General features: G+C 32.4%; 1 protein-coding gene and 1 pseudogene across 1 annotated transcript; both read right to left on the reverse strand.

Annotated features, from left to right (window-relative positions):
- Positions 1 to 1,360: 1,360 nt before the first annotated feature.
- On the reverse strand, positions 1,361 to 5,244 carry LOC113401892 (glucose dehydrogenase [FAD, quinone]-like; annotated as a pseudogene).
- A 4,162-nt stretch (positions 5,245 to 9,406) lies between these two features.
- LOC113401893 (glucose dehydrogenase [FAD, quinone]-like) lies at positions 9,407 to 14,603 on the reverse strand. Its single transcript, XM_064218585.1, has 5 exons — positions 14,551 to 14,603; positions 14,178 to 14,331; positions 12,872 to 13,029; positions 11,778 to 11,892; positions 9,407 to 10,738 (listed from the first exon to the last, which is right to left on the reverse strand). Exons 1-5 carry the CDS (start codon positions 14,601 to 14,603, stop codon positions 9,407 to 9,409), a joined length of 1,812 nt encoding a protein of 603 aa, XP_064074655.1.
- Between the last annotated feature and the right edge of the window lie 1,372 nt (positions 14,604 to 15,975).

The raw sequence follows: 15,975 nt of genomic DNA on the forward strand, positions 1-15,975 counted from the left end.
ACCTCTCGACCACGGAGGTCGTCAATCAAATAATTTCTGTTATAAGTTTTATGTAACAAGAGTATTTTCTAAGACTCACTAGGAACATCCACACCTATTTCTACATATTGTACATTTTGTTGAGCAACGTGTGCATCTTAACCGATGGTTACGGGTTCAAACCCAGGCAAGCACCACTGAATTTTCATGTGTGTTTATAATTCATTTCGTGCTCGGCGGTCAAGTAAAACATCGTGAGGAAACCTGCATGTATTTAATTTCAACGAAATTCTGCCACATGTGTATCCACCAACCCGCATTGGAGCAGTGTGGTGGAGTATGCTCTAAACCCATCTTCTCAAAGGGAGAGGAGGCCTTATGCCAGCAGTGGGAAATTTACAGGCAGTTATGTGGACATTGCTTAGGGTACCACAGGCAAAATTAATTAATATATCTATTCACTTGGTGGTCGGACTTCGTGCTAGGCCTTCTGGGTAGATACTACCAACTCATCATCCAGCCAGTGTAACTACAGGCACAAGAGACACAACATTTCCTTCCCAAGACTGGTGGCGCATTGATTATGTAAAAAGTTATTAAAATTTCCTATGGTGCCAATGTCTAAGTTGGTGGTAAACCCAGTATTTACATACTGAGTTCACGCTTTTTTTTTAACAGACTTCAAAGTAAAAAAAGTTCTTGTTTGGATTTATTATATTTTTTTACATATCTCTTATAGGGTTTTGAAATTTTGATTTAATTTTGATGATGCATTTTGTTGCGTTGAGTTGCGTTCAGTGTAGCTCGAAAGAGGTTCTATCTCAATGTAATTGGCATTGGCAATGTAACTGTAATTGCATTCAAGGTCACGTTCAGGTTAATTTTAGAAGTCAAATTTTAATATTTATATTTATTAAAAATAAAATAACCATCGAATTAAGATATATTAATATGGAATAATTCTGTCATTGTCACTTTGAATTCAAACATCTTTACATTACATTACATACATTTTTTCATGCATTTTTTAAATATTTAATTTTTTTTTTCAATAATTAATTTTACAAAATTATTTCTAGATTATGTACTGGCAATAATATAAAGGTTTAAAATGGTAGAAGTCATTACAAGTAAGGCATAAGTTATTATACTACTTCGTATTTTAAGATACAACAGCAAAGTAGTAAATAGTCTAAAATTAACTATAATTTGAACAAATACTTTTGTTCCAAGCATTGAGTCAGGTAAGGTCAGTAATAAGGGCATTGTTATAGAATTTTTTGTAAAAACCCACCCGAAGAAGTGTCGTTACAAAAATAAAATGGTATATAACATTACAGTTTTATCAACATCAGTTGATTTAAGCACACCGTCGAATAAATTAAAACAGCACATATTTAATTCCGATATTTTTTGCCATTGAATTGTGCTAATCTTTGATCGTCCAATCTTCTTTAATCATATCCGATGCCTTTTCAGCAATCATTATTGTAGGTGCGTTTGTATTTCCTCTCACAATTGTAGGCATAATAGATGAATCAACAACTCGTAAACGTTTCATTCCATAGACTCGCAATCTTGAATCAACTACAGCATTTTTGTCCCAAGACGGTCCCATTTTGCAAGTTCCAGCTGGATGGTAAATTGAGGCTGTATATTGCATCAATAAACACACACAATAGTCATATGATCTCCAAACGTATTCTTCACAGCCCTGAATTGAAGTTTTAATAATTCTCGCACCATTACGTTTAAATGTATCAGTTTCTTCTAAAGTTAAAGAATACATAATTCCTTCAACTAATGTATCTAAGTCCTCTTTAACTGTATAAAAACCAGAATATATCAAAGGTGGCCCAAAAACTGGATCTGTTTGATTTAATAGTAAATATCCTCTACTTTTGGGTGTAAGTAAGATAGGCCATATAGCAACACCACTCGACAAAGATAAAGGTGTTAGCCTTCTTTGAATATATATTTGAGGATCTGCAAGGAACTCTTCTACATTTCTGGCATCAAAATGAATTTGAATATCTGGTGCATTAACAGGAGCGTATTTGGTTTTAATAAATGCGACGGCATTGAAAACACCTGATGTAGCTAAGGGTCCATTGTTAAAAATATCTTGTTTTCTATAGTTGATGACTTCATTAAATAGTTGAGAAGCATTAAGTGCCGTTGAAGTCTTATTAGAGAAAGCTATCGAAAGACCATTCGTTGTTATGTGGTCTTGTAAATTTTGGCCAACTTTTAAATCAGCTAATACTGGTATATTAAGGGTTTGTAAGTGTTGTGTAGGTCCTATACCGGATAGCATAAGTAATTTTGGAGAGTTTATTGTACCTCCACTAATTATCACTTCTCCTTTAGCATATACATTTATATAAGCACCATTTTTATAATAAGTCACACCTTGAGCTATATTAGAATTTGGATCAATAATGACTTTTGTGACAAAGGCATTTACAATAATGTCAAGGTTAGATCGTACATTACGTACTGGTCTTATGAAGGCTGTATTTGCTGAAAATCGACGACCGTTTAAAGAAGTAGATTGTGCTAAATTGACTCCTAGATTATCTGGTAGTGTTAAATCTTTTAATGGTAGTCCTTTTTCTTGAAAAGCTTCTATTAACATAAGTGTATTTGCATCAGTGTAAGGAAATCTTTCTACATTAAGAGGTCCACCAACTCCATGATGAACCGTATCGTTCGCTTCTATATTCCGATTATTTTCAGATTTTCTAAAATAAGGAAGAACCTGTAATTTACGAAACATTTTTTTTAAATAAAAAAAATGAATTTTAATTTGAAAAGTTATACGCGTAATGAAATAGTTTTACGTTAATAAGTGTGGGCTAAAGTAAAACATACAATATTTGTATCACCTCATTATAACTCCAACCTGGATTGCCCATTTCTGCCCATCCGTCGTAGTCGAGCCGATTTCCTCTTATGTATACCATATAGTTAATGGCGCTGGTTCCTCCCATTGTTTTTCCTCTGTAAAATAGAAAACACAATTTGTAATGAATTTATGTTGAGTCGACTTCGTTGAATTTTAAGATTGTCATTTAGATGAACATTATTTTATTTATTAAATTTAAAATATACTCTCAGAATATACTGCTACCAAATAAAAAAAATATGTATCTGTATTTTTTTTATTTATGATACTATTAATACCTTGCATCGGATAGTCTACTGTTAAATATTACTATTTTTACTCCTGAAATATGGTTTTGGATTACGTAATAATTGTTGAAATTGTCTGAATTGGCTAACCAAAACTAGATTGATCTTCAGATCATATCGCCTCTGTAAAGACTATTTTCATTAGATTAGCCAGGCATATACCTATAGCTAGTCAGGTAATATTGCAGTGCACAAGTTATTCTCAAATGTAGGAGTATATTCTCATTCCCTTAGTCTCACATAAACGATATTACAAACAAACGATAGTCTGATATGATTGAAGAGGGATCCAGATCAGGCTTAGTGTTTTTACGTTCCATAATAAGCGTAGAAGTGAAACATTTTCACATTTAAAAAAAGGCAGTAAAGTTACGTAAATAAGACTACATTTACCTTGCCCAAACGCACGTATGACTTTCTGAACCTCTGCATGACATATGTTCTGGTTGGCCTCTGTAGTTCCAGTCTATATTGGATTGTTGGACTACTGGCGCCAAACTTGGTATCATAGTAATATCGGGCTCTTCGGGACCGGCTTCAATTAAAAGTACCTATAGTTAAAATATTTATAAGCATCCTTCTTTGGACTTTTTCAAAATGCAGATTAAGCTCCTAACCATCTCCTTAAATGTATGTCACATTTAAGGAGATGGTTAGGAGCTTATTCCACCGCATTACACCAGTACTAATTTGTAGCCACACATGTGGCAGACTTAAATCCAATACATGCAGATTTATGCAATGCATGTATTTAACCATGAAAATGTTAAATGATTCGAGGATATTTTGTGATATTTTTTTTCATCGAAAATATTTTATTGTATTATGTTTTGGATCAAACTAGACCCCTGAAAAATAATTGTATATAATTTTTTTCATTATTTTGTTTTCAATGCAATATATGCAGCGAAGTCCGCGGTACAAAGGAATGTTCCAATTTGTACCCCGGGTAGGAGAGAACAGTGATATTATATCTGGATCTTGGTAAGATAGAGCAAGGCTGGTGTAGCTGTGTCAAGGTGAAAGTGAATAGAGCTTTAGTTGGTTTTCAGCCCTCTTATGTTGTAGAAGTCCACAGCGAGGGTGAAAGAGGTTGCCTTATGATGCCTGCTCTACTTGCCTCGAACAGTGACGAGCGCAATATTGCTTCACTCCCCCAAAATTCAGAGAATAGCCTAGGCTTCCTTGTACAGGTGGTGTACATCCTGAGCATGGATACATAGAGAGGGATTCTTCGCCGTAATTAGCTGATGGGAAAATGAAATCAAATTTGCAGAATTTGGTTTCATTACCATAACGTTTTAGCGGGGAGGGGAATCGGGCCTTCGGGACTCTCATATACCGGACGAAACGGAGCAACTTAGCTACCACTTTAAGCCGATTTTTAGTGAGAGAGTGGATTTCCGCGGGCGTGCCGGCCCATGCGGCTGCTACCCGAAGGTATGCAACGTGGCACTACCACTAGGAACTATGTCATTAAAAACTAGATCATACTTTAAAAATACAAGAGTTTTCTGTAATATTTTGAATAAGAAATAATTTGGTTTACAGAAATATGTAGTATTCAATTTAAAGTTTTATTTTTATTTATATCAAAAATGTAGTTTATAGTTTTACATATTTTTGTAGTTGCCTATACTAACTTAAACATAAAAATATTTAAGTGACAGCAGTTTAGCAGTATAGACAGTCGTCGATAATGTTTATATAAAAGTTATTTATGACACAGTTTGATATCCAAAATTCTGAAGTAAAAATAAATTAACTGTTAAAAGTGAAGAGTGTGAAGAACTACAAGATATAAATAAAAATTACAAGACTGAATACAAGATTAAAAAAATAAATGTATATCTGAACTTACTTTCCTAAGTATATGGATGGATGCGCTAATTATAAGATTAAATTTAACAAAAAACAATCATGACTTACTTTCCAATGTCGCACTTCTGATAATCGATTTGCGACTACACAGCCTGCTGATCCACCACCAACGATTATGAAATCATATTCTTCTATGTAACTTTGTGCTTTTATTGTATCTGTACCAGTATCGACAGTTAATGGACTCATACTTGATCCACTCATTTGTGGATCAGTATTTAGTTCCCTATACAGACTTTGTGGTTTAGGATTTAATGTTGGTGACCATCTTTCATTCCCAAATTCTTTCGAATAAATCTTCTTTCGACTAATTCTTTCGAATAAATCAGTTTGTGTAGAATTTCGCATTGTTAGGGGTAGTGATATATTTGATAGAACATTGATTGGATAATTTTGAGTTGCAGCCATTGAAGGTTTAAGTGATGTTGGGATCGATGATTGTATAAGCGTTTCGTTTGGATATAGGTTGGCTCCCGTGTATGATATACTATATGAGACACTTCCAAAAAGTTGCGTTAGCAGTGAAAAAAATATGTATCCTGCAGGAGAACATTCTAATAATGGCACTTGTTCTTGGTAACATGAGGCGTTTGTATCCCTTGGAATCCAGACAGGCGTCATTTTCTTTCTTCTATGAAATATTATTAATTGTATATTAATTTAAGTAAACTTTTGTTAAACTGCACATTTACATAGCTTATGTCATATTGAAAATGACTTTTTCTATTTTTTTATTTGTTTCCCGTATCCTTATACGTATACTAATGAAAATTTTCTGAATCATCCAAAGTATTAGGCGAAGTATATCACACTGACGATATAATTCTATGCAACAGACTTGTAAAATAATTGATCAGTAATCGTCTTATATAATCCATGAATAAATGAATTTAAATTGAAATTAACCTTAAATATTCTATATATCTAGATCTATAGAATATTTAAGGTTAATAAGGTTAATAGGACCATGTCATACTAATTTTATTAAGATTGCCATGAGCACCGGTTTCTATTAATACTTTTAGAAGTGTCATTAAAAAATAATCAATTGTTTCAGTATTTTATCTGTGTTATAAAATATACTGTGCAGATAGCAATATATGTATTTTCTTTTACAAAACTGCTGCCACTGGCACCCTTGTCTTAACAGCTACTCTGCCATTGTTGTAAACAGATAGATTTAATGCTTTTTTGACAGCAATCATGACCGTCAAGCATTTTTAATTTTATGTTTATACGTTTGTTATCTGTCTTTTTGATATACAACAAGGGATTGTCAATCAAAAAAACCGTCGTTGAAATGTTTCTATAAAGGTTTAGGTTACAATTTTTGTTGCAAAGGATATTAAGTTATTCTTCTTGAGTTTTAATCCAGATTCCTCTTAAACTTTGATATACATTTAAGCTATTGTATGTTATAGATATAAAATAAGAGATTAGACTATAAAAGTATATTATAAGATTTTAACTTTTCGAGTCGTAATGTTATTTTTAATTATATTGTGTTCAGAGTTAATTATAAATAATATTGTCTAGAAAATTTCCAACTTATATCTGTTGTATTTTTTGAATATCTCTTGCCCTAAGTCAGGGCCGGATCATATGGAGCCATATGGCTTTTTGGGCTTCAGCCCAGGGCCCCGTGGATTCAAGGGGCCCCAGCTAAGTCAAGTCAATTTAAAGTCAAAAATAGACGATAATGCGAAAGAATCCATCATTTTATTAAATTAAACACATCGTGCATGCATGCAGGCCTGCGAATCCTGCAATTAATCAAACCCATTCAATTAATTTAATTCAAGTCTACGTTCAGGGTGTCTTAAATGGGTCCCCTAAGTAGTATTAGTCCAGGGTAAACTCACGGTCCGGCCCTGCTCTATGTGTCTTTTGCTGGTTCAATTATTTATATTCGTGTATGCTCACAGTGCGTACAATTCAACGAATTTCACTCAATGTAAATATATATTAGGAAAGTACACTCATATGTGCTCGAAACTCGGGTGTTTCTTAAGGCAAAGTGTGTTTTCTCCTTTGTTATTTTTTATATTTATTTACGCTGTTACGGTGGTTATTACTCACAAAATTCACCTATGCCTAGTGCCTATCAATTTAATTACCACATTTTGGTCACGGACATTGCAACTGAATTTTTCTGGGCTAGTATTTACAAATTGATTTAACAAGATGTTATACACAGTTAGAACGAATAAGGAATGTTTAATGTGAATTAATCAAGACATTACATTATAAAGTTATCGCGATCGAACTCCTACTTGCGAAAATCGACAAAATCAACAAGACAGGCGTCGATCTCATCGACGATCCATCTGATTTTCCGAACATGAAGGCCGGCTAACATAATGAAGCGCACAGATAATCTATTATTTTAAGAAGTGACCACACCTAATGTAATAAAATATTATCGAAATATATTATTTATTTATTGAAATGAAACACATTTAAAATGTATAACAGTTTGTGACAATCATCGCCAATATTTAACTTGTAAAATATTTAAATTGCAATATCACGTAAACATAATATAATAATTCGCGTAAACGTCAGTAAAAGTAAACGAATCGAATTCAATCACTTTGTGAATATTTTCTATTTACTTGATCTATTTTCATTATTCATTTACAAATATAATGATATTAATAATGATTTATAGATTAAGTATGTTTCTCGGTAATTTAAAATATTGTGTCGGTAAATTAAAATGCACTGTATAGGATAAATATGATACAAAAATTATGCTCGTGGTTCAACATTATTTTACTATGGTTGTTTAGATCATTGAACGATATGGCGAGCAAAAACATCTTTATTTACTAAAAACCTATAGGTTTAGCAATATTAGTACAAAAATAAAATATACCAGAGTTTTTAAATTCAAAAACTCTCTTTAGAAGCGTTTCGGGTAGTTTCAGGTGTAGGTGACTGTTTTAATATGTTAAACATTTGAAGAGCCGGTAGACCAAAGCGTTAGCTTAGTTCAGCGGAATCAATACATATATAATTAAACGTAAAAATAATTTAATCATAATTTGTTTCATTAATTGTAGGTCGCTGTCTTTTAAGTTTTATTACTAAAAAAAACAGAATTTCGTTTTGTATATAAATACAAAATGCCTCTTTACTAGCTTCGCGTCCCATCTTTACGTGGGTACCGTAAATATCTATGTACAATTTTTAGATTGAAGAACAAACATAAAAATCCAAGCCAAAGTATCTAATATGATATGCATGTACTCGTGTTATACATATGTACCTTCCTTATTGAATAACTCTGCTTATTGATGAACCGCATTCAAATCCGTTGCGTAGTTTAAGAAATCTAAGAGTACACACAGTGGGAAGCGACTTTGGTTTATGAGTCGTGCAAATTTGGATTCTCCGACATTTTTCTTGTTAATTGTTAAAAAAAATATATACCTTATGACGAAAATGTAATCTGTTGATGTCTTTTACTAAGAATTATTTTGATAAAAGTTTCTTATTCTGTAAAAGTAATAAATAATGACAAAAAAATAGTATCGTGAAAACCTTTAATACATGACTTATGCCATTACAATGTTTATTCAACTTAGAACTACTGTGTTGATGTTTTTAAGTAATGGATCATTACATAAAAACATACCTATACTGAAGTTACTGGTGTAAGAGAGATCTCGGATCTCAAACCACAACCGAAGATATCAGGTTTAATCCAGGCAAGCAAAATAGACTTTTCATGTTCTAGTTTGTGCACAATTGCCAATTTAACAGGACATAATTTTGCTAGAAATGCATCTACCAGGAACAGCGTGACAACCTCAAGCCTTTTATAACATTTACGAGTAGTATAAATAAAGACAATTGAATACAGAGCTAAGAAAATTAAATATAATTGTTAGACTTACTCTCAACCTTTATATGAAATACTACTTGTTCGCTTATTATCTTAGTAATATGAATAATTCAAACAAGAAAATCCACATACGTTTCCACCTAGAACTAGAAGGGCTGGTTCGTTTTTTGTCTCTTGCCACCTTTCCACGCGGCTATGATTTATACAGTAACTATTTTTAATTCATATTTGTATATATTTAAAGACTTGATATTAATAATTCTTATATTCTCCTAAAATTAATTTTATAGATTTTCATTGGTCATATAAAATAAAATGATGATTTAATTTAATTATTTATTAACTCGAAAAAATATATCGTCGTCAAATAAAAAAAATCTGAACTTAGTATATGGTACAAAGATTCTTACAGATATAAAGCGTTGCGCATTACTCAATACCGAACATCTCCACTTAAAATTGTCACTTCAAAAAAAATCAGTAATTGTATTTTTTAAGACATTAAACGTTGGTCATCCAATCTTCTTTTATCATATCCGATGCCTTTTCACCAATCATTATAACAGGTGCGTTTGTGTTTCCTCTTACTACTTTAGGCATTATAGATGCATCAACAACTCGTAAATGTTTAATCCCATACACTCGCAATCTTGAATCAACGACAGCATCGTTATCCCACGATGGTCCCATTTTACAAGTTCCAGCCGGATGAAAAAGTATGCCCGTGTAATGAGTAAATAAACATGCAAAGTAGTCATATGATCCCCAAGCGTATTCTTCGCAACCCTTAAGTTGAGTTTTAACTATACTAGCGCCATTACGTTTAAATGCCTCTGTTTGTTCTAAAGTTACAGAAAATCTAACTCCTTCAATTAGAGTATCTAAATCCTCTTTAACTGTAAAAAAACCAGAATATATCAAAGGTTGTCCGAACACTGGATCTGTCTGATTTAATAGTATATATCCTCTACTTTTTGGTGAAAGTAAAATCGGTCTAATTGAAACACCATTGTTGAATGACAGTGGAAATATACTTGTTTGAATATATGTTTGAGTATCTGCATAGAACTCTTCTATATTTCTGCCATCAAAATGAAATTGAATGTCTGGTGCATTAACAGAAGCGTATTTGGTTTTAATAAATGCGATGGCATTAACAGCACTTGTGGTAGATAAAGGTCCGCCGTTAAAAATGTTTTGTTTTCTATAGTTACTAATTTCATTCAATACTTGAGAAGAATTAAACGTTGGAGTGGTCTTATTAGAGAAAGCTATAGAAAGACCATCCGTTGTTGGATGTTCTTGTAAATTTTCACCGACTTTCAAATCAGCTAGTACTGGTATATTATTGCTTTGTAAGTGTTGTTTTGGTCCTATGCCAGAGAGCATAAGTAATTTTGGAGAATTTATTGATCCTCCACTAATTATAACTTCTCTTTTAGCATATACATTTACATAAACACCATTTTTAAAGTAAGTTACACCTTGAGCTATTTTAGAGATTGGATCAATAATGACTTTTGTTACATAGGCATTTACAATAATGTCAAGGTTAGATCGTACATTGCGTACTGGTCTTATGAATGCTGTATTTGCTGAAAATCGACGACCATTTAAAGAAGTAGATTGTACTAAATTGACTCCTAAATTATCTGGTAGTGTTAAGTCTTTTAATGGTAGTCCTCTTTCTTGAAAAGCTTCTATTATTATACGTGTATTTGCATCAGTATACGGATATCTTTCTACATTAAGAGGTCCACCAACTCCATGATAAACAGTATCATTCCCTTCTATATTTCGATTATTTTCAGATTTTCTAAAATATGGAAGAACCTGTAATTTATAAAATATCTTTCATACATTACATACATTTTACATTAGCAGCCTGTAAATTTCCCACTGCTGGGTTAAGGCCATCTCTCCCTTTGAGTAGAAGGTTTGGAGCATATTCCACCAGGCTGCTCCAATGCGGGTTGGTGGAATACACATGTGGCAGAATTTCGTTGAAATTAGACACATGCAGGTTACCTCCCGATATTTTCCTTCACCGCCGAGCACGAGATGAATTATAAACACAAATTAAGGACATGTAATTCAGTGGTGCTTGCCTGGGTTTGAACCCGAAATAATCGGTTAAGATGCACGTGATAGATTAAGTAAGAAATTATTATATAATTAGATGATTATAAAAAGGTTTACATTATTTATTGTATGTTTTAATTAATTGTGTAATAATAATTAGATTTAAATGATTTTTGAATTGTATTGATAACATTGATATTCAATACGAGGGTACTTTGACTTTTTTTGGTTCATTATTGTGAATCACGTGATTTGTAGTGAGGCTTATATAAGTCATGGAAGCTCCTAATGGGGCATTATTTTTCCGTTGGACCAGCGAGTAAGGTACGATATAATTTTGTGATATAATTATAATTGTTGTTATTGGTTGTTAAATTATTGATAATAATATATGAATTGAGTTTTTTTTTTATGTAAATATTAAATAATATAATATTACTATTTCTACAGATGCTATAATGGTTAAATAAATGTTAATTGTTATTCATATAATCTTTTATTGTCTTACAACCTTAAAATATAATAAAATAATAAAGATATAGAAATTATTCTTAAAATATCCTGGCATATTGTATTAACTCTCTATAAAAAATCTAACACACGCGTTCTAACCACTGGGCCATCTCGGCAATAAAATAAAATAAAAAATATTTTTGAATGTAATTGTTTCTGTTGATTTTTTTTTAAATTAGTTAAGTGTTTCTTTTTGTCAAAGTAATTGTACGTTTACACGTGTTATGAAATAATTTTATAAAATGTGAATAAGAGAAAAACTATATATATATATCACCTCATTATAACTCCAACCTGGATTGCCCATTTCTGCCCATTCGTCGTAGTCGAGCTGATTTCCCCTCATGTATACCATATAGTTAATGGCGCTAGATCCTCCCATTGTTCTACCTCTGTAATATCGAAAATGATTTTTTAGTTAAATTGAATATTAAAGTGGACTTCGTCGGATTTTAAGATCACCATCTAAATATACATTATATAATTATGTATATTTTTTAATAAAGTTTTTCTTTGAAATCAGTGCCAATATCTGAGCCTGTAATTTCGTACATACCACTTCAACAGATGGTCTGCTGCAATGTAAGACATATTTTTTTATTGTTGTATAAAAAACTAACTGAGTGAGCATTCATAACTAGCGTAATTTTTGACGGCACACTGTTTAGAGCGTTTTCACATAGGTCACAACATGGTCACCATGTCATGTAAAATAATGTATGAGCTATTCAGAGGACTTTCCCAATAATCGGCGACCGTGCCGAGACCGTGACTACGTTTCTAGCTGGTACGTCTCGCTTGAATCTACATTCCGAACCAATGATAGCTTTGTTTAAATCTCTATAATAACGATTTAAAAATGGTCGTAAATTCGTAGTCGTATTAAGTATATTTTGATTTGAATCAAAAGTCTATATAAATATAATCCGAAAGCTAGTTAAAAGACATATTTTTAATTTTTGTATCTATTCTTATTATCTGTAGTCGTATAATACCGATACTAACAGAAAGATTTTGACGATTATGCTCTCTTGGTCACCGTGGCGTTCTCCGAGGCAGATTAGCCATCTGCGTATAACCTACGGCTTAACTGACTGTAGGCAATAATGCTACTGGGAATTTATCGACAGTAAGACTCTACAACTTTCATATTGGTCCGACTTGGGACTTAATACCTTAGTGTCAGCTTCTTTGAACTAACTAAAGAGGCAACTATTGAAACATTGTTTATATAAAAAGAGGTTTTAATGCACAAGTATATGATTTGAAAATACCACTAAGCAGTATCCTATCAAGTGACCTGCTTGATAGTCTGTTTTGTTGAGTTCAATGAAAGAAGTACGTCAAGTAAAGAATATAATTTAGACTCACCTCGGCCAACTGCATGAATGCCCTGGTGCCTCTTTACAAGTCATATTCTCTGGTTGAATTCTGTAGTTCCAGTCTATATTAGATCTTTGGAGTACTAAAGCAAAACTTGGTACCATAGTAATATCTGGCTCCTCCGGACCGGCTTCCAGTAAAAGTATCTATAATGAATCCAGTCATAAGCCCTTAGTGATTTATAGGTCTTAAATAAATGTAACGCAAGAATCATGCCCATTATTTAAACCAGAAATGTAATCAATTAACGATTGGTGGTTTGCCTAAGAGCTTTCCTTGTGCTCCTGTTCATACTGATTGAGACCCTCAAACTCACAATTGATGGATGCGCGTAACAAGAAAGTTCGCCAGCTGAATCTTACGACAATCCAAAGTTTGATACGGGGTCATTACATACAATAGCAGCCTGTAAATTTCCCACTGCTGGGCTAAGGCCCCCTCTCCCTTTGAGGAGAAGGTTTGGAGCATATTCCACAACGCTGCGGGGTCTCTGTTCTAAATACTAAAACTTTTTAAGTTATTGTGTTTTATGAACTATAATATCTGTTTAGTTCTAAATAAATCTTAATATATTTTTATTAAAACGAATGAAGCTAGATCGATGTATAATTGAACGATGTTCAATCTATTTAACGAAAACAGATTTCAATTAGTTATATTTTAAGTTTTCAAAGAATCTTTTGCACAGTACACGCAAACAAAATTGGTCTAAATGATCTGAGTCAGTAGCGGCTGCTCAGAAGTAGTTTTAATATAATGATTATGTTAATACTTAAATACTATACGCTGTTTTAATGCATATGACATATTATTTTTATTAAATTACTAATATATGATTAATCCATAATATCCATCCATACTGTTGTTTTGATATTTTCTTTTCCTTTTACAGTTAAATGCACTCAGACTGCGACCTTCCATAAGATTCGCGTGTATTAAAAACAGATAAATCGTGAGATCTCTAAGATAATTGTGTTACTCAACCTTATTAGTAGGTATGGGGATATTAATAATTTGAAATACCTATAGCTAAAATCTACTTGTTAATAAGTTAAAAAACAACTTCTCTTTAAGCCTCTTTTGAACTCCAGCTATTTTAAGATCATATTTTTAATAAATATTAAAAAAGTTTCAAGCGCTCTAAGCTTTAAGGAGGTTCTTACAGAATTAAGAGGAGATGTTTCCTTTGCTTGGATGCAGCTATTCATTGAGATTAAAAACGCTAAAAAAATACAATAACAAGTTTTTGCTAATTATAAAAATCAAATTAAACAAAATAAATATCGTAACTTACTCTCCATTTTCGTATTTCTGACAATCGATTTGCAAGCACACAGCCTGCTGATCCACCACCGACGATTATGAAATCATATTCTTCTATATGCTTATGTCTTCTTGGGCCCATATTGGAATCAAACAATTGTGAACCAGCATATTGTCCACTGGGTCTGATTGGTGAAAGATTTAAAGAGGATAACAAGCTTCCATTGCCAAAATTTATTGAATGATGTTGATTCGAAGAATTTGGATATTTTATTGGGCCAATATTGGTTTGTGGTAGTGACATATTTGATTGATTATTTATCGGATAAGTCATCGAAGAGTTAAATGAGGTTGATGATGATAGCATGAAAGTTTGATTGGGATACAAGTTTCCCCCAATGTACGATATACTGTATGATGCGCTGCCGAAAAGTTGCGTTAGTAGGGATAAGAACATATATCCTGTTGGAGAACATTCTGTTAAAGGAACGTGCTGATAAGAACATGGAGTGGTTATATCCCTGGGACTCCAAATAGGAGTCATTTTATCCTCTTTAAATAATCGCGATTATTTTATGGACATTGATAAGCTTTTTATAAATTAATCTGTTCCGTATCCATTGCGACATTTATTTTCACTGAGCACTTATGCAAATTATGTGAATATCCACCGAGTGAATAATTTTGTTTATATATATTGTGTAGATAAGTAAAATGTAACTGCTTATATGCATATAAAGAGGTTATTTAAAAAATAATTACTAAACAAGTAATTAGCTATGAATAAATTTATTAAAATTGTAATTAGGCATACTTATCGATGTAAACGTCGCAAGGTGCCATTTACTTGTTGAAAATATATTAAGTTTTTGTCGTGTTTATAAACGATGATATGTACTTACTATGAGTTATTTCTTCAGAATTTGAGCAAAATTGGCACTAGAGGAAAAATGCCGGTAAATTGATGACTTTTAATATAATCTAGTTCTAGGCAAAGCGAAAATTTCTCATTAAGACTAACGAGTACTTGAAACTGTTACTCATTGATAGCTAATTGCGGATTTAGACAACAGTTTCATAGAATATCTTGTAAGTAATTGTTGTACTTTTAATAATATCGCAATCAGAACTTGATCTTAACTACGGTATTTTCTTAAACATTAGGCATTCTAAACGCATCAATTAATACTTATTTGTGTAAAATCTGCTACATAATTTTTTTTATACATTACTTAAATTTATAACAACCGCTTTTGAATGTGTTAAGTAAAAAACAATGTAATGTGTAAATTTTCCGTACGTACATTATGTTTTAGCTTGAGTACTCTATCGATCATTATGCAATTTTGCATATTACAGGTTGTCAGGGGTACAAAAACATATACTGTCTTCTCCTACTCCGACGAATCCGTGGAAGGCAACTAGTACACCATGAAGAGAAACTTCATAACTTAACATAACATTCTACTTATCTTCTAACTTAACCTAACTTGCAATATAAATAGCAAGCAGCAGCAAACGATTGTAGCATTCATAGTTTTTCAGTTCCAGTTTTGTGTTCCAGTTTGAAGGGTGAGTGAGCCAGTGTAACTACAGGCATAACATCTTAGTTCCCAAGGTTGGTGGCGCATTGGCGATGTAAGGAATGGTTAATATTTCTTACAGCGCCATTATCTATGGGCGGTGGTGACCACCATCATGTCGCCCATATGTTCGACATATCATATTATTCAATAAATTGTAACAAATCTTATTGATTGCTTTAATAATGAAATGTAGCGATGTATGCTTGTTTAACATTTTGCAACCGATTATAGCCATCTATAATA

Source organism: Vanessa tameamea, chromosome 23 (assembly GCF_037043105.1).
Source record: "Vanessa tameamea isolate UH-Manoa-2023 chromosome 23, ilVanTame1 primary haplotype, whole genome shotgun sequence".
NCBI lineage: Eukaryota > Metazoa > Arthropoda > Insecta > Lepidoptera > Nymphalidae > Vanessa > Vanessa tameamea.